Raw genomic sequence first — 22691 nt, 5'->3', positions numbered from 1 at the left:
AATATTATAGGCGTAGATGGTAGTTTCAGAGGTAACTTCTGATGGAAATCTGACTGACGCCGGTACACTGGCAGTGTTGGCAGAAAAAATGGTTTGCAACATAAATTTCGACATACTCAACTTTGAACAGCTCTAGTATTTTTTGGCTCACCCTAGCTCTTTTGTGTCTTCGGCCAAGTTGTTAGGCATCAAAAAACCCACCGTTTGAAGTCATGAAACCTTATAATTATTTAGAATGGAAAAAGCAAAAAAGTTGGTTTTTCCATACAAATCTCCATATAAATTAAAAATGCAATGCGTCCATCGGAGACAAAACCAATCGACTTGCAATAAATTCAGGATTGTTTGGGGCCCCAAACAGAACAAAAAAAACTTGGTTCTGGCTTTCTGCTATCAAATTTCGTTTTTTCCATATAACCATTCCCCACCCTAAGGTATAGTTTCAAATAGGCTTTGAATTTCTTTTCGTTCCATAACTTTTGAACCACATATCAAGTTGTTATGAAGTTAGATGTTTGTAAGTTTAAAAGATCATTCGTATGACGCTAGTTATGTTGAATAAGTCGTGTAATTTTTGATAGACTCGTTGTTTTGACAATTTAATATATAACGGTTGCTTAAGTTCGATTATAATCGAATGAAATGGGAACGTATAGAGCAGCCGAATTATGAAACCACTTGTTCAATCATAATTCATCAGTTAACTTTTAACTAGCCCGTTCATCTGATATCAATATTGTTCAAATCGGTTGCGTAGTTTCTGAGATATTGATGTTTCGTGATTTTTACATTTTTAAACATAACCTCTAAACTAGAAATCCGATTACAATAAAATTCAATAGGGTCTTATGGGGCAACTAGACCTTCCATTGGCAATTAATTTCATTGAAATCGGTCCAGCCATCTCTGAGAAAATCGAGTGAGATTGGGGGGGCGTTACACACACACACACATACAGAAAATGCTCAGCTCGTCAAGCTGAGTCGAGTGATATACGACATTCGGCCCTTTTGAGCACTTTTATACCTTAATGGTACATAATGGTTGAAATAAAAATACTATTATAGTCAAATAAAATGGGAACCTATAGGAAAGCCAAACTTTTCATTTCACACTAAGATTGTTGAATTTAGTCCAGCCATTTTTGGGAAAACGAGTGTATTTGAAAAGTCACCGGAACATGTTTCTTTTCACAATTTTTGAACCACGTGTTTAATACTATAAAATTCATCAATTAACCTTTAACTAGCCCGTTCATTTGATACCAATATTGTTTAAATCGGTTGTGTACTTTCTGAGATAATGAAGTTTTGTGATTTTCATATTCTGATACATTACAGACAAGGTAATAGACCGATTACATTGAAATTCAATAGGGTGTTATGAGGCAGCTAGACCATTCATTTGACACTAATTTCGTGGAAATCGGTTCAGCCTTCTCTGAGAAAAGTGAGTGAGTTTAAGTAGTCTTCGGAATATGTTTCTTTTCTAAGCTGGATTTCACATTTTTAAACATAACAGGCAAAGTAATTGTCCGATTGCAAAAAAATCAATAGGGTCTTATGGGGTAATTAGACCTTCCAAATGACACTGATTTTGTGAAAATCGGTTCAGCCATCTCTGAGAAACATGAGTGAGATTAAACACTCTCCAGAACACGTTTCTTTAAATAACTTTTGAACCACACGTTCAATCTTCATGAAACTCAGAAGTTAAGGATTTTTTAAATAGCTTGTTCATTTAAAACTAATTTTGTTTAAATCGGTTGAGTAGTTTCTGAGATAATGATGTTTCGTGATTTTACCATTTTTAAACATAACCTCTAAACTAAAAATCCGATTGCAATGAAATTCAATAGGGTCTTATGGGGCAAATAGACCTTTCATTTGCAATTAATTTCATGAAGATCGATCCAGCCATCTCTGAGAAAATCGAGTGAGATTGAGAGAGCGTTACATACACACACACATACACACACATACAGAAAATGCTCAGCTCGTCAAACTAAGTCGATTGATATACGAGATTCGACCCTTTGGAGCACTTTTATACCTTTGGTTTTTCCAGTGATTGCTATACCTTTCTAGGAGAAAGGCAAAAAGGCGCTTTCTGCAATCATCCTGTTTGACATGTGTTCACATGTACACAAATAGCACAAAACCGTGGTAATATATTTAATTGAATTTGAGTCACAAAATTCATTTGAAATTGAGAAAATTGGTTTAACAACCAAGGTGCGTGATTATAATATAAAACCCCTCTTTCACGGTTTCACGATAGAATATCGAGCAAAATCCCAATGCTGACGATCGTCGTGTGATCAATATTCCAATTCTGTTCCGTTCTGTCGAATCATAGCACGTCACAGTCGATTTGCATGTGTGCACTCTCCTGTGGATCCGGCAAAATTAACGATGCGCAACTTCAGATCCGCTTGGTATGAACGTGCTCTTTTAGTACTTTGCAGAGTCATCGCTTACTCGAATATCATTTAGCGGATAGTCGAGCGCTGGAGAACAATTTTTTGTTTGTTTGAACTTATCAAAAGACCGACTCTGTATTCAATTGAGATTTTTTGTTTTGCAATAAATTGCGACACGGCGTTAATGGTTGAGAGGTTTTCCATAAAAATGATGCATATGTTATTTGTTATTTTCACCAAACGCAATTTCGATAAATTGAAAATGGCTTTTGAAAAGGTGTTATAACTAATTTTTCATCGCCAGTATATACCCACATCTCAAATCATGTCGAGTACACATGAACGTACCCACTGAAAAGGTGCAAAATCACGAACACATTGGTGGCCTGCCTTTGGTGTCAAGAGAGGATTTGCGTTCAAGGTTTCCGAATTGTTATGTAAATTAGAAGCTGTGCCCGCATGTGTTAACGAATGGCTCAATTTTGCAAATAAATTGCAGCTTGAATCAAACAACCATGCATATATTATGACGCAGTTCTGTTAAACTTTACAACTAAAACAATTCTAGCAAAAACTGTGCGACTCCGAATCTATCTCATAAATTAATACTTGTTCACAACAGGTCAGCTCAAATGGAGTCATTTGTTTTGACGACTTATAAGCCGAACAATTGAATGTTGCAGTTATTATGGGTGGTACAATTCACAGCACGCAAACAAAGAATGCATTCCTTGTCGACGGTAAGAACATAAAGCCTAAACCGGAGGCGCATTTAATTGTCTGGGAATTATCTCGGGAACACCTTTCCGAAGAAAATGCATGCCATTCGTATCTCACTGTCGACAGCTTCAGCCCTCAAGTGGTGAGAAAAAGAGTCTGTCCCTCTCTTTTTTACGCCAAATTCCACCTCTTGGCAGGTTATGTGTAAATTGGAGAACAATGCGCACTGTCCATCAGTGAAAAAGTAGGTCGATTGTGCCAATTTGTTCGGTAACAGGGGAGCAATTTTTGTGGAATTCATATGAATGAAAGAAAAAATGTTCTGACAAGATTGAAGTGTTTTACAAAAGAGTTGATACTATTGATGCGGGTTTTAGAATGTACTCAGTCGATATTAAACTATAAAAAGTTTGTTTTGAAGAACCGCATAAACTTTTTCGAAAATGATGAGAAATAACAACTAAACGAATCAATTGCAGCAATCAATTGGTTAGTGTTAAACAGAGGGGACCAGGATGCAAGAATGCAAAACAGGAGTTTATGATAGCTTCGAAGATTCTCTTAATCTGTAGTATATCACACAACAATCAGGTTTGATTAATCTTAGGAAACACTTAGAGGACAAAGTGTCACTTTTTGGCCGATGATACAAACGAACAGGTAGTAGTTCATAGAAATGTCGATATTAGACATTTTTTATGCCAAAAATCATAGAAACATATAAAAAAAATCGAAGAAAATCGACTTTCTGGAATCTAGAAATTCTCGCTTTTAATTTAGAAGTAGGGCTCAAAAGTTTGGTATTCTAAAACAATGTCTTTATATAAAATTGCCGCCTAATCGGACTTTGGAATGTCTGAGGCTTAAATTTCAGCTTAATCGGACTCCAGAGAGCGGTCAAAGTTTCATTTTGACGTAGAATACGTCTTACGGCAACAATTACAGGCACCCAATTTCAATACAGGGATCCAATTTCAGAACCGAAAACATCGAGAGCGTCACAAAAATTGACCAATTTTAAACGTTTTAAACCCAGTCAGTTTCCAACCGATTTCTGTCATTTTTGCAGCAATCGATTGGAAAATCATTTAAGCACCCGTCCAAATGCAGAAAATTGTAATCTGATTGTTCAAACTATTGTCATATTGAAAATTGTTGAACATTGTCGAAACGCAAATGTCGACTTTCGATTAGTCGCTTGCTGCCTTTCCCTAAAAAGGACGACAGAATGGAGTACCTAGTTAGCCGGGAATGCATTCTTTGGGCTATATAAGAGACTGTTTCTCCTCAAGCAAATCAGTTTACTAGCTGCAGGCAGCAGCAGCGGACATCAACAACGATGGCAGTAGGCGAAGTGGATCAGCAGCGGGCAACAGCGGCGGTGGTAGCTGCAGTTCCTATCTTTTTCAGTTCGGCTTCCCTTCGATCTGTGTTGGACCCACCAGCGGTAACCCAATTCAGATATCGTTGGTTGAATACAACCCGAAACTGAAAGAGACCCGCGACGCCAGGTGGTTTGAAAGGCCACCATCATCCAGCGTATGTATATATAGGGTGTGTGCACATAACGCGTGTGAATATCTGTAGCGTGTGTCCTTAGCTATATAAGGTGTGTGGCTAGCGTGCGTGGCTTGCTATATAGCGTGTGTGGTTAGCTGTATAGCGTGTATGCATGTCTGTAGCGCGTGTATGCATGTCTGTAGCGCGTGTATGCATGTCTGTAGCGCGTGTGTGCATGTTTATATCGTGTGTGGCTTGCTAAATAGCGTACGTGGTTTGCTATATAGCGTGTACATGTCTAGCGTGTCTGTGTATGTTTATAGCATGTGTGGCTTGCTATATAGCGTGTGTATAGCGATTGAAATTTTCATGTATAATTGCTAATAAATCACCTCATGTAGAATTTCATTATCACTGTAAATCATTCAAAACTAAATAAAAAATTTGCCATGTTGAAAAAAAAATATTCAGTTGTCAATAAATGGCATTGACAAACACAATTAACCTCAAAGTTTATCTGAAGAATTTCTGAGCTAGTGAGCCTGAATCACATAATTTTTCGCGCAAGTCTTACTAATTGCAGCAATTAAATCGTAAAATGCAGAAAACTGTTATTTGAACTGGTATATCATAGATGGGGAATGCACTATTCACCCTTGTCTATAGCCTTTTCGTAGCCACTGCCTAAATTAAGATATCTTAGTGCAACTTGATACAAAAGACAGCCTCAAAACAATTCAATTTCATTCTTGTTTTGAATACGGCAGCAAATGAAACCGCGGTGCCGGCTACAGAGGTAAACGTCATCTGGAGCAAAGAGGCTATTAAATTAACTCCAATTGAGTGTATTCTCAAACCTATTCCAAGAAATACATTGACATAAGACAGGCTGTCGTATTCTACGTTACCTCTGCGGTCGTTTCTTTTAAACAACTATTTTTTTTGACTAATCAACCCTAAAAAGATAATCATATTTTGATGTGCGTAAGAGGATAATCATAAAAAAGGATAAATTGACTCCCGACTTTAAAATAATTAAAAATTCAAGTTTTTCTTTATAAATTATCAATGAATGGCCATCACAGTACAAGCAGTACAAAAAGTCTAACGAGGTCGTACGTTGATCCAGATTGATTTCGAGGACATTAAGCCGTATGAGTAAAGGAGTTTACTCTGCTTCTTCCGTAAGTTTTGCATGGGATTTACGGTGTGCACGAAAACGCTTTTATTCATATGGGCTATTGTATCACTGTCAAAAGGAGTTGATGATCAGCGACCTCAAGTTGAAATGCCTGAGGATGAGGACGAGTTTTTCACGGACTATGCGACCACTGATGCGAATGAAGTTAGTTAAAATTTGTGTTGCAGAGAAAGATGACTTTTGTCAACCTTAAAATAACAGAAGTGGCAAGTTTTTCATTCAGTTGCTAATATATATTTTATTGAATCTGAATTCGTTATCATGTTTTCCGAGAAGAAAAACAGGACAGCAACAACGTTTAAAAGCATCGAGATTTACAGATTTTTTTTCATACAATTCGATTACGACCCGTACTTATACTACTGGATTCAAGATGGGAAGAACGTGTTCGTTGTGGTATATGTTGACGACGCACGTGCTGATATTTTTTAACAATTGTTACCGTTAGCATACCTTGCCCTATTAACCTTGCTAAGAACGTTCAGAGCCGAAGAAGAGGGATTACGGCATACTAGTGATCGTGATGAATCATCGTGAGATCCTTGCCATAAATCAGAGGAAGTTGAATTAACAGAATAATTCCCTCTGAATAAACGATTCACTACAATAAATATACAATTAAAGATATAGATATTAAGATAGAGATGAATAAATAGATAGATTTAAGAGAACACATTAAAATAGGATAAAGATTTAGAATGATCGGCGGCTAACAGTCGCATTAAAAAATGTACCAACATAACACTGAGATGCATCAGCGAATGCAGCATGAACAGCATAACCGAATAACAGGACGAAGGGCCCACATGGTAGTGCAGGGCTAGAAGAAACATTCACCGTTGCCTTCCAGAAAGCAGCAGCCACCGTAGCCAGCAGCCGCTCCACCCCCGAGAGTACCACCAAGCATCGATGCAGTAAGGCGGCAAAAGTGAACGAGTGAATCTCATCCCCTATTCACCCAACAGAATCAGCCCAACCAGTCACCCGAAGCAGATCACCCGCTAAAACCAGTACCGCGAGCCATCATCCGAGGCAGATTCAGTAACCGGCCCCCTACGCACACACATACACCCAATTGTGAATTATTGAATAAGACCTCAATCTTATTTAGAGAGTTTTTAATAGAGCCGTCTGCATCCCTGACCGCTGTCAAAAAGAATTTTTCCTTCGAGATCGACCTAGCCGTGGCAAAATTGGTCGTGTGAGCCCACCCCGCTAGTCCCCGGGGATTTGGGGAAACTAGCCGTGACCCTTCCGGAACCGTATCCAGTAAAACGATGAAGCTGAAGGACTTGGAACTTGTGATGAGCTGCTTAGGCATTCGTGTTACCCATGTGGAAAGTTCAGTGCCGCTGGACTAGGAGGGTTTCATTGATTCCATCTTGTGCCGATTCAACATACAAAATGCAAAGGCTGTCACGATGTGTACGATTTGACGCGTGATAATGTTGTAAAATAACATAAAAATCCTAAGAGTAGTTGGCACTTAGTTTCTTACAATAACAATATACAATATGGTCACAGACAGACAGACGTGCCTCTTCGAACAAAAATCCTGAAAAATCTTCGTCCTTATTCGAAACGCTACACTCTTGCGCCACCATGTGAGCTTTTTGGCTACTAACTTGTTTTCGTAAAACGGTTTTTGTCTTTGCTAGTGTATGTGCACGCTTGCTTAAATCAACACAAGCTGCATTACTGATGGTTCTTATCTTTGATAATAAAAATGCACGTTTTCTTATAGCGACACAGCGGCATTGTTGCCCAAGTAAGCAAAATTTTGAAAATTATCGTTATTTTCTGGTCGATGAAATCGTCATCGAGTGGCACGTCTGTTTGTCTGTGCTATGGTATTGATTTCAACACCAGCATCACTGAAAACAGGCGGCATTTACAAGACGTTGGAGCCCACTAAGCCAAACATCATGGAACCGCACTTTCCTCGGAGCATCTTGCAAATTTATTTGGGCCGTATTGAAAAACTGGTCAAATGGATGTACGTCATAATGTCATATCATAGCAGTATAGGACACAGCATCGACGATGAACAGCTTTTCGTCGGAGAACAGAATTATCATTTTTTTTCTTCTTCAACGGAACGCCGATCTCCTCGAACAAGTCACTCGTAGCTCCTTTAACCGCTCCGTAATGAAGTGACGTTTCAGTGACGTTTGACAGTGCTATGAATAAAACCTCTATCAAAATGCATAATCCTGTGCAGAAAATTAGCTTAGCTTAGTTCTGACTGTACATATCAATGGTTGCAACTCCGTGATGGGTTCGAACCACTCAAGATGCACAATGAATCAACTGAAAGAACGACTGAGATAGGTAAAGTCTTTCTCACTGTGCATTATTCCCGATTTTTTGTAGACCAATAACGGCACCGGCCACGTCCTCACAGTCAGGTGAAGGTATCGTCAATTTTGTGCAACACCGACACATTTCAGTTTTTTGTTTTATTTCACAAAGACTTGTTATAAGCCTTTGCAGAAAATTACTTTATAAAGTCCAAAACACTCTTCTACCTGTGGATAATACTCAGTTTTCTAAGCCACGTTTGCAAAGTTTTATTCAAATTTGAAGTAGTCGAATAAATTTTGGCATACATTCAAAACAAATGATCACGTAGTTTTGCTCTAAATCGGTACCTAAATTGGGTTTACACGTTGTGCTAGGAATTAGAGTAAACTTCAATAAAAGCCTTTTATTTTAGTAACGGTCACTGAGTGAATCGCCAATCTCGCACTAATCATATTACCACTTTCATCGTGGTACTTTCTACAAATGATATTAATTGTTCACCTCTTTTCGCTTGAAAATATGAGAGCAGCAAAAAAATCCGTAAGAATGGCGGAAGCTGGAAAATATGCTCGATTTGCAGGAAACGATTTCAACATCAGTTTCGCATACTGAGCTACAAGCGGACAAAATATGTTACTCAATTAGCGCAAAACTTTCTAACTCTTCAAAATCAGTTGGGTATTCTCAAAACAATACACAACGTGCTCAGAGCAATAACGATGAGCTGTACTAAAATGTTAAATCTGTGGTTATAGTGCGTCGTAAAAATACATGACGAAATCGTTATCTAGTTCATGCCCGCTGTATCCATCCTGCACTACTGCTGGTAAAGCTGCAATACCGACAGCACGAAAGAGAATGTTCGCAATGAAATAATTGAGTGGCATTTCTTGTCACTATACGAAGATCGCTTCCCTTGTGTGTCCGTCCGCTGAGTGAATTAAAACATTCTGTTTTAGCTTTATTATTTATGTAATTTTTCCCCAGCCTATGGGAATAACCAGACGGACTAACGGTAGCTATGACACTTGAAGCGCCATCTCAGGAGGGGGTGATTTTTTTCTCCTTTTATTTTAAATTCAACTTCCGAACAATGAATTTAGTTGTTTACTACTGGCAGAGAAATGAAATAATCGTAAGAACAAAAGCAATTCACTCTAGTCTGTTTGGCAGGGGAGAATTGGCTTTTAATGTATTAAAGCTATAACGAAATATTTTTTTACTTAGCCGTAACGTTTTGACTTGTCAATAAAAAAAACTTTTTACTGGCTCATTTTAATTGTAAAGTTAAAATTATTTTTTTTAACTCACAAAGCTTTTTGTGCGATCGTTGCAAGTTCGAATATAAATTGTAGTAGTTGTTCAGCTCCGAGCTAAATGAAATTTCGCCAATAATCACTCGTCACCCCTTGTTTGCCCGATGGGGCCACCAAAAAATGAGTATAGCATGACATATTCACATCTCAACAGCAAGCATTGCATGTAAATATAGGTAAATATACCCACATGCTGTCATCCCAACGCATGCAACATTTATCTCGCCTGCGCTATCAACCTACATTTCGTAATGAGCCGACCGTGTGTGTTCGCATCAGTTAAAATAAACGCCACCATCCGCGAGTACCCCGCTACCGTATCAGCTTCTGCGAACAGTGAACATTACTGTCCGAGCGAGTCAACAAAGATCGATCGACGGCCCAACGCGAGACTTGCAGGAAATTACGCGCGAGAATGGTGAGTGCTGCTTCCCATTGCCGGTGAAGCTCATCAGCTCGGAAGCTCAGAACATGCTGACATCATCAAGCCCATCAACAGAGTGATATTCTAGCGCCCCTCAATTCAAACGACGGTTGCTCGGCACCGTAGTAAAGTGATTGCTGACATATTCACTGATGAGAAATAATTAATTGAGGCTAACGAACGACATACGCTCTTTAGTTCGAACTTGAACTAACAAATTATCCGCCCTGACCTTCGCGCACATCTCACTTGATTTGAAAGAAATTCCTCCAATGTTTATCGATCTTTGTTATTGGAAAGTTTCGACTTGTTGCAAACTCGTGGTTCTATTTTGAGGACCGCCCACAATCCAGCGATTTTGGTCAGTTACTCCCGGATTTTTCACCACTGAGCACCGAGTGAAAAAGGACCCATCATTTCCACGTGGGCATGTTTTATAAATCGCAAACTTCATTTTTCGCAATGTTTTAGGACAATCGTTCTGTTTGTTGGACACAAACTTCGCTTCCAACTATTTTTTTTTCCCTGTAGGGCCGAAACACAACTGCGTCCATTAGTAAGGACTATTGTTGTATGACCCATGTTTGATTTGGTATTAGTCGATTATCCTATCACAACTAAGGTGTGATGGACACTGGTTGACATAATACCCGATCCCAGTTAGGGTCGACTCGTTTTATGAAGTCTAATACCTTACCAGGATCACAATGCCAAATTTCATGGGGCTCTAGTAGCCCTTTTCCAAATATTGACATCTTTTGATTGAACCAGGCTCCACAGATGCAGAGTATATGTTTAGCAGTTTCGGTTTCAAATTGGCAAAAACGACATTCTGTAGATCGAGTTTTTCCAATTTTGTGTAGGTGATACCTACTCGGGCAGTGACCGGTCAACAGACCCGTTAGTACCCGAAGATCGTTTTTATTCAGATTTAGTAAGATCCGAGCTTTCACAGCACTCGGTGTGATTAATCTTCTAGCTTGTCTGGATGTATCCGTGGCGTTCCAGCTTGATTCTACCGTGGACATTTCCCAAGTTCTAAATTCAGTCCTCAGAGCGCATTCTGGGACTCCGCAGAATGGTTCCGGACCAATAAAATTTGATGCTGAGCCTTTTCTTGCTAGGCTGTCAGCTTTTTCATTTCCTTCAATGCCGCAATGACCAGGCACCCAGTAAAGAGTAACGTCGTTCCTACTGGCCAATTGTCTTAAAGAAAGAAGGCATTCCCACACTAGCCTCGATTTACATGTGAAAGCTTTAAGTGCATTTAAAGCTGCTTGGCTGTCAGAAAATATGCAGATTTTCGCAAATCTGTAATTTCTTTTTAAACAGATATCCACACATTCAATAATAGAATGAACTTCTGCTTGAAATACCGTTGGACTGTGGCCCATTGGTATAGCTCTACTGATTCCAGGGCCAAACACCCCGGCTCCAGTATTTTCACCCATTTTTGATCCATCGGTGTAAAACACAACAGAACCTGGACGCAGACTCGGCCCTCCTGACTCCCATTCATAGCGGCTTGATTTAACTACTTTGAAGGGGATGTCATAGTTTGTCTTCGTTGTCATCCAATCTTCGTTGTTTTAACATCAGAATTCAGTCTGAATTCCTTAAGGATTCGTAAGTGTCCCACAAGGTCACCATCTGAGATCTCATTATAACGTTTAAATGTCAGAGCACTTTTTGCAGCCTGCTGCTTTACATATTTGTGCAGAGGTAGCATACAAAGGAGGGCTTCCAAAGCAACTGATGGTGTGCTTTTCATTGCCCCAGTTATTGATATACAGGCAAGCCTCTGCAGTTTACCAAGCTTCGCTTGAGCGGTTACCTCATTAATTTTAGGCCACCATATAAGTGAAGCGTATGTAACCTTTGGACGAACAATTGCCGAATAAATCCAATGGACTGTTTTTGGTCGTAGTCCCCATGTTTTTCCCACGGCTCTGCTACAAACCCAAAGGGCATTTGTACCCTTAGAGATAGTCTTGTCTAGATGAGAATTCCAATTCAGTTTTTTGCCTAAAGTTACTCCGAGGTATTTAACTTCTTCTGCAAACTGAATTTGAACTCCATCTAGAATAGGCCGTTTTAAATTTAGCTTTTTTCTTTTGGTAAAAGGTACTATAACAGTTTTGGAGGGATTAACATCCAAACCCTCTTCTCTACACCATTTTAAAGTAGATTTGAGCGCAGTTTGTAGCCGATTAGAGATCGTGTCATCGAACCTCCCACGAACTATTATGGCTACATCGTCTGCGTATCCAATTACTTCATATCCTAGTTCTGTTAGCCTTTTAAGGAGTTCGTCTACAACTAAGGACCACAATAAGGGTGAAAGTACTCCTCCCTTGGGACATCCCTTATTAGATCTGATATTTAGCTGCGCACCTCCAAGATCAGCAGAAATTTCTCGATCTCTTAGCATCGCCATTGTCCATTCAATAATACAGTTATCCAGGCCCCTTGCTTCCATTGCGGACCGCATTGAGCTATAGGATGCATTATCGAATGCCCCCTCTATATCGAGAAAAGCAACCAGAGCTATTTCTTTGGCTTGAAAGGACTTCTCAATTTTGTTAACTAACGCTTGTAGCGCTGTTATTGTAGATTTACCTAATTGGTAAGCAAATTGGTTTTCGCTCAATGGAAACTTCAGACTGTTGACTTGAAAAAGTCGTCCGAATTTTTTTCCATTGCCTTTATTAGAACAGAGGAGAGACTGATGGGCCTAAAGGCTTTGGGAGTCGTTTTGTCTCTTTTCCCCACTTAGGAATAAAGACAACTCGAGCCTTTCTCCAGGCTTTTGGTATGTAATTCATGGTAACACTGGCTCTGAAGAGCTCAGTTAACTGGGGAATAAGAGCTTCTTTTCCCTGTTGGAGTAGTGCTGGGAAGATTTTATCTTTTCCAGCAGATTTGTAAGGTTGAAAAGAACTCAATGCCCATTCAACCCTACCAGGCGTGAAGATTTCACAGGCTTTAAGATAGACTTCAGTTGACCATAAAAGTCCTGCCTCTTCTAAGTCCTGTACTTCACCGGATATGGGTGTTGACCCTGGAAAATGAGTTCTCATCATTACTTCCAGAGTTTCGGCGGAATCAACTGTAAAGCTGCCGTCCTCTTTTCTTAGATTGCCAAGACCATTTGAATGATCTTTTGAAAGAATTTTGTGCAGCCTCGCAGCTGTTGGAGCGTTATTGATCTCTTCGCAGACCCGTCTCCAGTCCTGTCTTTTGGCACGCCTCAATTCTCTGTTGTATGCAGTCAGGGCTTTTTTGTAGTGATCCCAGTCTAAAGTGATTTTTGCTCGATTGAACAATTGTCTAGATTTTTTCCTCAATTCTGCTAGTTTCTCATTCCACCAAGGAACATCCCTGCTTGATGATCTATGTTGAACAGGACAACTAGCTTGATATGATGAAGTCATTTTATCAATGAATTCATCAGAGGCATTATCTAGTTATGAACAAGTTTTTATTGGGGTATCTTCAATTGTATTGTGGTTCTTTAAATAGAATCGGTACAGATCCCAGTTTGTTTCCCTTGGGTTTCTGTAGTTTTCAGTAATTAATGGTTCGGTTTTATAATTAAACCTGATATGTTTGTGGTCCGACAGTGATTCTTCATCAGAAACGTGCCAGTTCACAATCTTTCTTGATAAAAGGTCACTGCAGATCGAGAGATCAAGAACCTCTTTCCGGTTAGAATTTATAAATGTGGGCGAATTTCCTCTATAACATATGTCAAAATTGTTGGACGAAATGTAGTTCAGCAGATTTTCGCCTCTTTTATTGATATCTGAGCTACCCCACAGTGTGTGATGGGCATTTGCATCACACCCTATTATAAATTGGGCGTTTATGTTTTTACAGTAGTTTATAAATTTTTCAATCAGTGGAGGAGGAATGTCATCAGTGTCTCCAGGAAAATAAGCTGAAGCAATGCATACTTCTGTTTTTCCTCGGGTCGTTGGCACCTCCACCATGATCGCAACTATGTCTTTACTTATGAACTCGGTAATTGGGACAAACTTAGTCTTTTTGTTTACTAAAATTGCTGTCCTAGGTCTAGACTCGCTGCTATCGTACAGAAGATTGCAGTTAGGCAGAGAGCAGCCCAGTACTCTCCTATTTTTAACCCAGGGCTCCTGAATTAAACCCACGTCAAGATTTTGTTTGGAAAATCTTCTGCTGAGCACCGCTGAAGCACCCTTCGCATGGTGAAGATTTATCTGAATAAATTTAACAACATTCATTGGTTTTTTATTATTATTATTATTATTATTATATATATATATATATATATATATATATATATATATATATATATATATATATATATATATATATATATATATATATATATATATATATATATATATATATATATATATATATATATATATATATATATATATATATATATATATATATAGTTTAAACTCCCCTTCATGTTGAAGCATGTTCATGGTTTGTGGTCCTCTATCACCATAAGCAGCGGGTTGCCCTTGGCGTTTTGAACCACTACTTCCCGCGACACTACCCTTTTCACAATAGGGCATCTGGTTGGACTCCTCTGGCCTGTTATTACCTTGGTTTCCAAGGCCACTAGTTCCGGGTAGTTGTAGATGGACTTCATTGGAATCCATTGCTGCATCTTCGAACACGTTTCTTTGATTGTCTTGAGCTGAAGAATTTGATAGAACGGGGCGTTTCTTTTTCATTTGAATCTGCCCATATCTGTAATTCAGAACAAATTTTCTTTCCTCTAATTTGCGCTGCGAAGAATCATCAGCGGTAAGGGCAAGTTCGACGTGATCGCCCTTCACATGACGGTTTAAAATTCTCCACGCGTCAGTCGAGAGATTTTCGTTCTGACTCTCGATTAGAGACATAATCATCTGATTGCCATATTTGGCACTCCAAGGAAGAAAGGCGATCAGCACGTCAGGACGTGGGATTTTGTCCTCGTCCACTACTACTAAATCAGCTCCTTCCCAGAGTGTTAAAGTTGGTAGTTTTTCCTTAACCCAGATTGCTGTTTTTTTGTCTTGGCACGTGAGCACTAAATACCCTGGCTTAAACCGACAACAGACAAATTTGGGCTTGAACACTTCCCGTCTTTGTTGGACAACTTTCAACAAGAGGGCTTCTTGAACCACTTCAAGTTGATTAGTCGACATTTCAATTGCAGGGTAATTTTTGGGCAAAATACCTACCCTTACCCTATTGGCAATGTCACTATACGTGGGTGCTGGAAAAGCTTCACGTTTTAGTCCCTGAACCACATTCGAACGGTGAGGGCGCCCCGTGTTGTGAGATACACCAGCGGTTTGCTCAACATTTCGAATATTTGTTGCTATCGCGTTGTTCACAACATTCAAATTTACCTGTCGATGTGGGTAATCACACATCTTTTTTGAGACCGGCTTTTCTTCGCTGTTGTTGGAACGGTCGTGATCAGCATTCCTCTGCCTCTTTGGGGTACTGGCTAAAGGAAGTTTAGCCCGCTCCCGGGCCGCAGCGTAGTCCATTCCGCCATCCATTAGCTTTCTTAGCCGTCTGCTAACTCACGACCCGTTTATTAACGGACCGGCGCCAACGGCTTTACTTCCTCATGCGATGGAAGGCGTGATCCCAGAGATTTTTCGCCTCAGAAAATCTCAGGGTGTCGGCTAGGATTGAACCTAGACCAGTTGGGTTGGTTGTGAGTGGATCACGCCACCTCACAACCATCGACACCTATGTCGGCGGTGGGATTCGAACCCAGGCGTCCAGCGTGGTTGGCGGAGACGTTACCAACCACACTAGGCCCCCGCACAATAAGAACTTATCAATTATCACTAAGCTTATTTTTTATTTTTTTATTGTTTTTTTAAATTTTATTTTATTAATAACTCATTCACTGTATGTATATCAGAATATCGCGCACGCAAGCACTTTTCCCATGAACTAAATATACATTCACCCTGTAAATCCAGACTCTTTTCAAAGCGCGCGCACTAGTGTAGGTGAGGAACTATTAGAATACAGGTTAATTACGGGGCTAACGCTGCAAATCAATAGGGATAAATAGAACGCAATCTTTTCTAGCTTCAATTCTAATGCAAGTAAGATCTGTCGAAGCAAGCGCTTTCAAAAATGAACTTTTGAATATTACAACTATCATGAAGAAAACAACATTGCGTGGAAGAAGTCTTGTTGCAATCTGAGGGAGGCGAACCAAATGAGCGTTTTAAGCGTTATGTGCGCGACGGGGTACCTGGGAACCGAAGTTTCATAAGACGAAATTTTCGTAGCCGCAAGGTTACAGAGTCCGCTTTGAGAAGGGGGTAGTCATGAGTTCTTAGTAGAATCAGGCCATTCGATATCAAAGATCTTAAGCATAAGTTTTCCCAGGCTCCTCCATACGATAACTTCTCTCCAATGACGCAATGACGCATCGGCAGCGGCTGAATAAGATGGTCAAATCAATTTTCCCGGCGAATCGTGTCGTAGTGGTGGTGATGGATGACGAGACCTATCTCCTATCACACCCTGGATAGCAACGAGTGGTAGGGCACTTCGTATTTTACTTCCCTCGCAAAGAAACTGAGCTCCGAAGAGAAGTTCGTTTCACACACCAAGTTATCCAAAAAGGTGCTATGGCTTACAATCAGCGAGAAGGGGATATCAAAGTCACATTTCTTTCACTTCGGACAGGTAGTGAACGAGGTAATTTATAGTACGAAAGGCGTGCCGGAAGTTGCATTATTCATAAATACCAGAAATACTATAAGGGCAAAGACACGGTGTTCTGGCCGGATCTGGCGTCGGTCCACTACTCGAAGCGATCTTTGAAGGAGATGGAGCGGCTAAATATCAATGTACCTAAGTCGGCGGTGGTACTAGTTGGCATAAAATAGACCCCAGTGCGGTCCAAAGCAGAATGTCCAGCAACTCCTATTCCTACCTCCACGTGGTACCAACTGGGATACGAGCAACCAGGGGTACTGGTGGGAACTTGGTCGTATGCTGACAGGGAAAGAGGAGTTGTTCTCCTTGGAAAGTAGCTTACCTAAGCGTCTGTTCCCCAGGTTAGGGGCGGCTCAAACGGCGACTGATCCTGACCGAACGGCTGAACCATGAAATGTGGTGTCTCGTTAGCTACACCCAAGACGGCAGCCCCGTCGCAGGCATCGCAGCGCCAGTAAGGCATCATACTGAAATAAACATATTACGAACAATTCAGAGAATGATACGAATCGGAACAATCGGAATAGACCTAGGCAAACGAATAAGGACAACGATTAGAAACTTGGCATTTGAAATATTAGGACTCCGGCACGTACGGGGCATCTAGGCCAAAGTGCTACGGAAGGCAAAAGTAGAGGTAGCAGCCATACAAGAGGTGCGTTGGCCTAATATCTAGAACGTGAATTCCGGGCGGATGATCCGACCGCGGGTACTTCTTTCAAGTACCACGTCTACTACAGTGGCCGCGACAAAGCGGAACGAGGCGTCAGGTTTGTGGTACTAGGAAACCAAATGAGGCCTATTAATGACCGTCTATGCGTATTTAGGATCAAGGGCAGATTTTTCAATTACAGCATGTACGCGCCGACAAACAATAAAACCGGCAACATAAAGAAGGAGTTCTATGATCTCTTTGAGAAAACGTATGGAGAGTGCCCACAACACGACATAAAAATCTGCATCGGAGATATAAACGCACAAGTCGGACGAGAGGTGTTCTTTCGTCCCGTTATTCGTAGGAAAAGCCTTCACTTTACCACCAACGACAACGGCTTGAGGCTAGTGAACTTCACCGCAGCTAGGGGAATGGCCATCTGTAATACCCATTTTGCACGTCTGAACATTCGGAAGCAGACCTGAAGACACCCCAATAACGAGGCCTGTCCCAGATCGACCACACGCTGATCGACGGTCGGCACTTTTCAGACGTCATAAATGTGCGGTCCTTTCGAGGGCCAAACATCGACTCGGATCACTATCTCGTGGTAGGTTAGATTCGCGCCCTGCTGTCCAACGTATTCAAATCGAGATTGGCGAGGAAGATACATCTGTACATTAAGAAGTTATCTGCGGGAAGAGTTGCTGCAGACTATACTCGAAAAGTTGATAGACGGATCGGTGAAACAGCTGGAGTGGACCAGAACGGGCAGTGGAAGCACATCCATGATGCGGTCAGCGAAACAGCGTGAAAAGTGATATGCTTGACAACGGGAACCACGCGTAGTGGGTGGTTCGATGCTGAGTGTCTAGAAGTGACGGAAGAGAAGAACCGGGGCTACGCCAACACGTTGGTAGCAGCTAATCGTGTGATGCGTCAGATGCGGTAGAAATACCGAGAAGCAAGAGCTGCCGAGAAGAGGCTTCACCGCCGTAAAAAACGTGAGCGCTACGATCGCGTCCTCTCGGAGGCGGAGAATTGCTTCACCAGGCACGACACGAGGAGCTTCTATAGAACTATTAACGAAATCAAGAACCGTATGTGATCCGTACGAAATTTGCGTTCTATAGGACTCTGATTCTTCTGGTGGCGCTCTACGGACATGAATCGTGGACCTGGAAGGAGGCTGATCGAGAAGCGCTTGGAGTCTTCGAGCGTAGAATTCTGCGTTCAATACTCGGTGACAAAATAGAAAATCGAGTGTGGCGCAGGCGCATGATCCACGAACTGTACGAAGCATACAAACACGCTGATATTGCCAAGCTGACGAAACACGGCAGGTTACAGTAAACTGACTACGTTGCAAGGATGGCGGATCAGCGACCGGCGAAGATAATATTTAGCAAAGAACAGGATAGAGACCGATGACTTCGAGGCAGACCTCGCACGAGCGGGATGTGTGCTGTCGACGAGGATACCAGGGCAGCGGGTGTAATGGGAGACTAGAGAGCAGCAGCCCTAGGCCGAGTTTTGTGGAGGTGTATTCAAGATTCGGTATAGGATCCCAACGGTCTGTCGGCATAAAAGTAAAGTAAAGTAAGTACCTAGGTCGGTGATTCCGCACGACGCACAATGGTTTAAAAGTTAATTTTGACGCGCCTAATTGATAACTCCACGTACGTTGGATATGAAACGATGACGTCTTCAGCAGAAATTGATAAGTATGACTCCCTGCATCTTTTAGTGCTATGAAATTTATGATTAATCTCCCTAAAAGGGAGATGAAAAATCTATTTTTTGTTTCATAGAGATACAGGGTTGATGTCTTCGGCAAAGTTATAGGTCAAACCAATACGACCAATTCTACCCAAGCAGCAAAATTGGTATCTCTTACTCAAACTGACTTGGAGAGTTTTTATTAAAAAAATACCTGTCAAAACACATTTTTCAATGAAACATATATTTTACTGTTTTCTAGGCATTCACTATGTTCTACAAGTTAGTAGCTCTACATTCTACATTGTTAGTAGCATTAATATACAAAATTGTCTGAAAGATACTATATTCGTATCATTTGAAAAACTATGATTTATGGACTATTTTTTAATTTTTTTGCCATATTTCAAATCTCTGTATCTTTCTTAGGGGCAGTTAGATGCAAATTGGGTGGTCAGCATATGAAAGTACAACAATAGAATTTTCAAACGCTGGTGGTTTTGCTGGTCCACGACTTTCTGATGATGAGTTATGTTCAAAACAAAAAAACTCGTTTTTACCCTCTTCAATGATTTAAACAGGTAAAATACTAATATTGTAAACAAAGATACCACGTAAAAAGTTCGTATTTATGGCTTCTCAAAAAATAACTCTGCACAAGGAAAAAAAAACAAAGATTGCGAAAGCGAGAAACCTTCGGGACAATGCCAAAAGAGATTTAGTCGTGGGGTCTGTACAAAAAAAACGAAATTTCGTAGATCACCTCAATCAATGGTGATAGTAATCAGTAACATTTCAGAACTCGTATACAGGCAATTTTTTAAAACATTAGTTTTCATATAGTAACAAGAGGGGGTCAATGAGTGTATTGTAATAGTCTCCTATTGATACAAAATGAAAAACAAAACTTCTTTCTAACTGTACAGGATAAAGCTGACCTACTGATTTGGCAACTTATTTACTTTCAAATCAACGTTAGCGGTGCCCCAAAAAATGATCCTTCCGGAGTTGGTTTCGCTTGGGGTGCTTGTTGCATTGCTTTAAAATTTTATTTGAACTTTTCTAAAACAAGTCTCTAGAATTAAGAATTAGATTCTCTAGAATAGTTTTCTACGTCTCATGTAACAGTACAACTCTATTCATGTTCTTCTCGGTGGTTCCTTGTAAGTCCTTCCTTCATTTCTCTATAAACTTTCGAAACCCCGACGTACCAGCATAGAATAGTTTGATTCGACACTTTTAAGACCTAAAGTCCGACACTATTTACAGAACACGAATGTTAATATTTTTGCATCGTTTTTTTGTTATACTAATCTTTAAATTTAAACTTATACTTTATAATTCACAAACATCAAATTTGTGTACTTTCTGTTTCAAGTAAAAACCTCTTACAAAGAGCCTAGTAGATTAGTTCCAGTGATACTGGATACGATCCAAACGTACAATGACAAACTTTCCAACTCACTGGTAAAAACATCTCTTCAAGTTTCACCAGATTCCTAAAAAGCTCGTTTATAGCTAAAGCTTACTTGTAAACTGCAAAATACTCCGACAGACAGCACTGAAAAAGCGGCAAATTGAAACTTTTCAATAACATCTCCATTTCAACTAAAGCTTTTTATTCCGCAGCCACCTACCCGTCGCTAGCTGAACCATTATACGAACAGTAACCATGGTTTGTCGGAGTTATCCACATCGAAAAGTTCTCTCTCTAACTCTCTACAGCTTTCTTGTTCAAAAGTTTATTCCACTCACCTGTAATGCTCCCGAGCGTTGTGTTTTGCTGTATGTACTGATCGTTCTCCTCTTCCGGTTCCTCGTGCAACGTCGCGTGATGCGTTTGCCAAAGTGGCTTCAGCTGGTGGTGCTTTGGTGGGTAATCGAGCCGCACGCGCGGCAGTTCAGCAAACAAAACGTCCGTCAGCTGTTCGAATGAAAGCAAAAGTGAAAAGGATTTGAATGTCGAATGCTGAATGCTTTCGCTAGCATATGATTCGCTAATATAGCAGCGTGCGCGATTCGAACGCCTACGATCATGGCTCAACAGTTACCTTCACTTCTCGTTTCGGTGTTATTGGCAAAATCTAATTGTATTCCGTTAGTGTTAGGTGGCAGCAATTAGACGAAAGTATGCGGAGAGTAAGGTTAGTGTAGGTTAAACAGGGAGAAAAAAAGTTAGAATCAATATGAATGAGAAAACAATCTTACCGAAAGCTCTTCGCTGCAGTAAGATGTGAGGGTCTGCTCGTCTTGCTGTAGGACGCAATACAACGGTCCCCAGGGTAGGTTGGATGATCGTGTGGATTGTCCTTCGGTTTCTGAAATAAAAAAAAAACAATTATTCAAGAGAAACATGTTCAAGTATTAGAAGTAACAGCTGTTACATAGCTGACAAAATACTAGAAGGCTAACAAAATACTGCAGCTGTCAAACTATATGCCTACATTCTATAATATCTCATATTCCAAACATTACATTCACAGTCGCTCGCAGTTGCAGTTGGTAATTCAATCAATACTATCCCCTGCAAACATGCTTAGCAAGACACATTCGTGCGAATGCCAGTAAGCTAGACTTAAAAGATTAAAAACCAAACCGCTTCGCTAATCCAATTTTCAACCAAAGGAGTGATGACCGGATTTAGTAGGCTCTAGTCGGTATTAAGGTGGAGGTTGCTAATAATGCTAATGAATCTGTGTTGTTATTCGAAACTTAAAATCACAGTTTTAAAACTCACTTAGTAAATTATGTAAAATAATTACTTCTTTAGTTCTTAGTTCTTATCTACTGCAGATAAATAAGTTTTTGTCCGCTTTTCCTTGCATCGTGGTTAATGACTTTTTCAGATATACTCGACAAAAGATAGTTTTAATGGAAACAAAACCCATTCTTCCTAGAGCAACTGCATGGTTGGATCTCCATAGTAATGAGGCATGAATAAACTGTTGCTGGCGGAGTCTCATGTCTGGAAGATAAATCCAGCCACTGTTATGAAATAATTTGGATTAAAACTGTAACAACAGGAAGCAACTTCAGATTGAAACGATGGGAAACAATTGGTCTATGATAATGACCGTGATCGATACGGTTGCTTAGCTGCCAAGCCAATGTTACATTTCTTGTACTGACCGTCTTTCCATTGATGGCCTATCCGGCTATACAATGGCTGCATGGTACATCGGATTTCGTTCTTGTTTCTACTGACGGTGTAAAACTAGCATAATTTCATCCAACGTTAGTCTAACCAAAATGAATAAATGCTATACCGCAGATAGTACTTTGGTAGATGTTTAGTATGAATATTAAACAGTTGAAAGTTTATTGGGGGCGATTAAAAATTTATGAAAATAGTAATAGTGTAGGGTTGCCACCTCTCGGGCTCCAACTTCGGCCAAAGCGCAAGGTTTCCAAACCTGATAAGAATACTAAAGTGCAAGTTTGTTTTTGAATGAATATTCAATCGTTTCTAAGTAAAATTTATTACGCCTATAAATTGTGATTTATCTATATATGAGAGCTTTAAATAAAATAACTAATCAGAGATTTTGTTTTGCTTTTCGCAACAAATGTTTTGTTTCAAACAGACGTACAAGGTCTTGGGTGAATTTTTGATGAAAACGCTCTATTGCTGTTCATTATCTACAATGCGCTACAGTGGTATTTTATCTTTTAAATAAATCTATTATTTT

General features: G+C 40.1%; 1 protein-coding gene across 3 annotated transcripts in view; it reads right to left on the bottom strand.

Annotated features, from left to right (window-relative positions):
- Window positions 1-22691, bottom strand: part of LOC129719768 (ras GTPase-activating protein raskol) — a 266716-nt gene that overhangs the window by 150893 nt on the left and 93132 nt on the right. For 2 of the 3 annotated variants that reach the window (XM_055671167.1, XM_055671168.1), the window contains exons 3-5: window positions 21211-21320; window positions 21054-21086; window positions 20758-20926 (exon numbers count right to left, since the gene is read on the bottom strand). In XM_055671167.1, the coding sequence (XP_055527142.1) occupies window positions 20758-20926; window positions 21054-21086; window positions 21211-21320 (312 nt within the window). The remainder of the gene's footprint in view (window positions 1-20757; window positions 20927-21053; window positions 21087-21210; window positions 21321-22691) is intronic. The other variant, XM_055671169.1, reaches the window with a different exon arrangement.

This window comes from Wyeomyia smithii, chromosome 2 (genome assembly GCF_029784165.1).
Source record: "Wyeomyia smithii strain HCP4-BCI-WySm-NY-G18 chromosome 2, ASM2978416v1, whole genome shotgun sequence".
Taxonomy (NCBI): Eukaryota; Metazoa; Arthropoda; class Insecta; order Diptera; family Culicidae; genus Wyeomyia; species Wyeomyia smithii.
The sequence above is the reverse complement of the archived record's forward strand: the minus strand, read 5'-3'. Positions and strand labels throughout refer to the sequence as shown.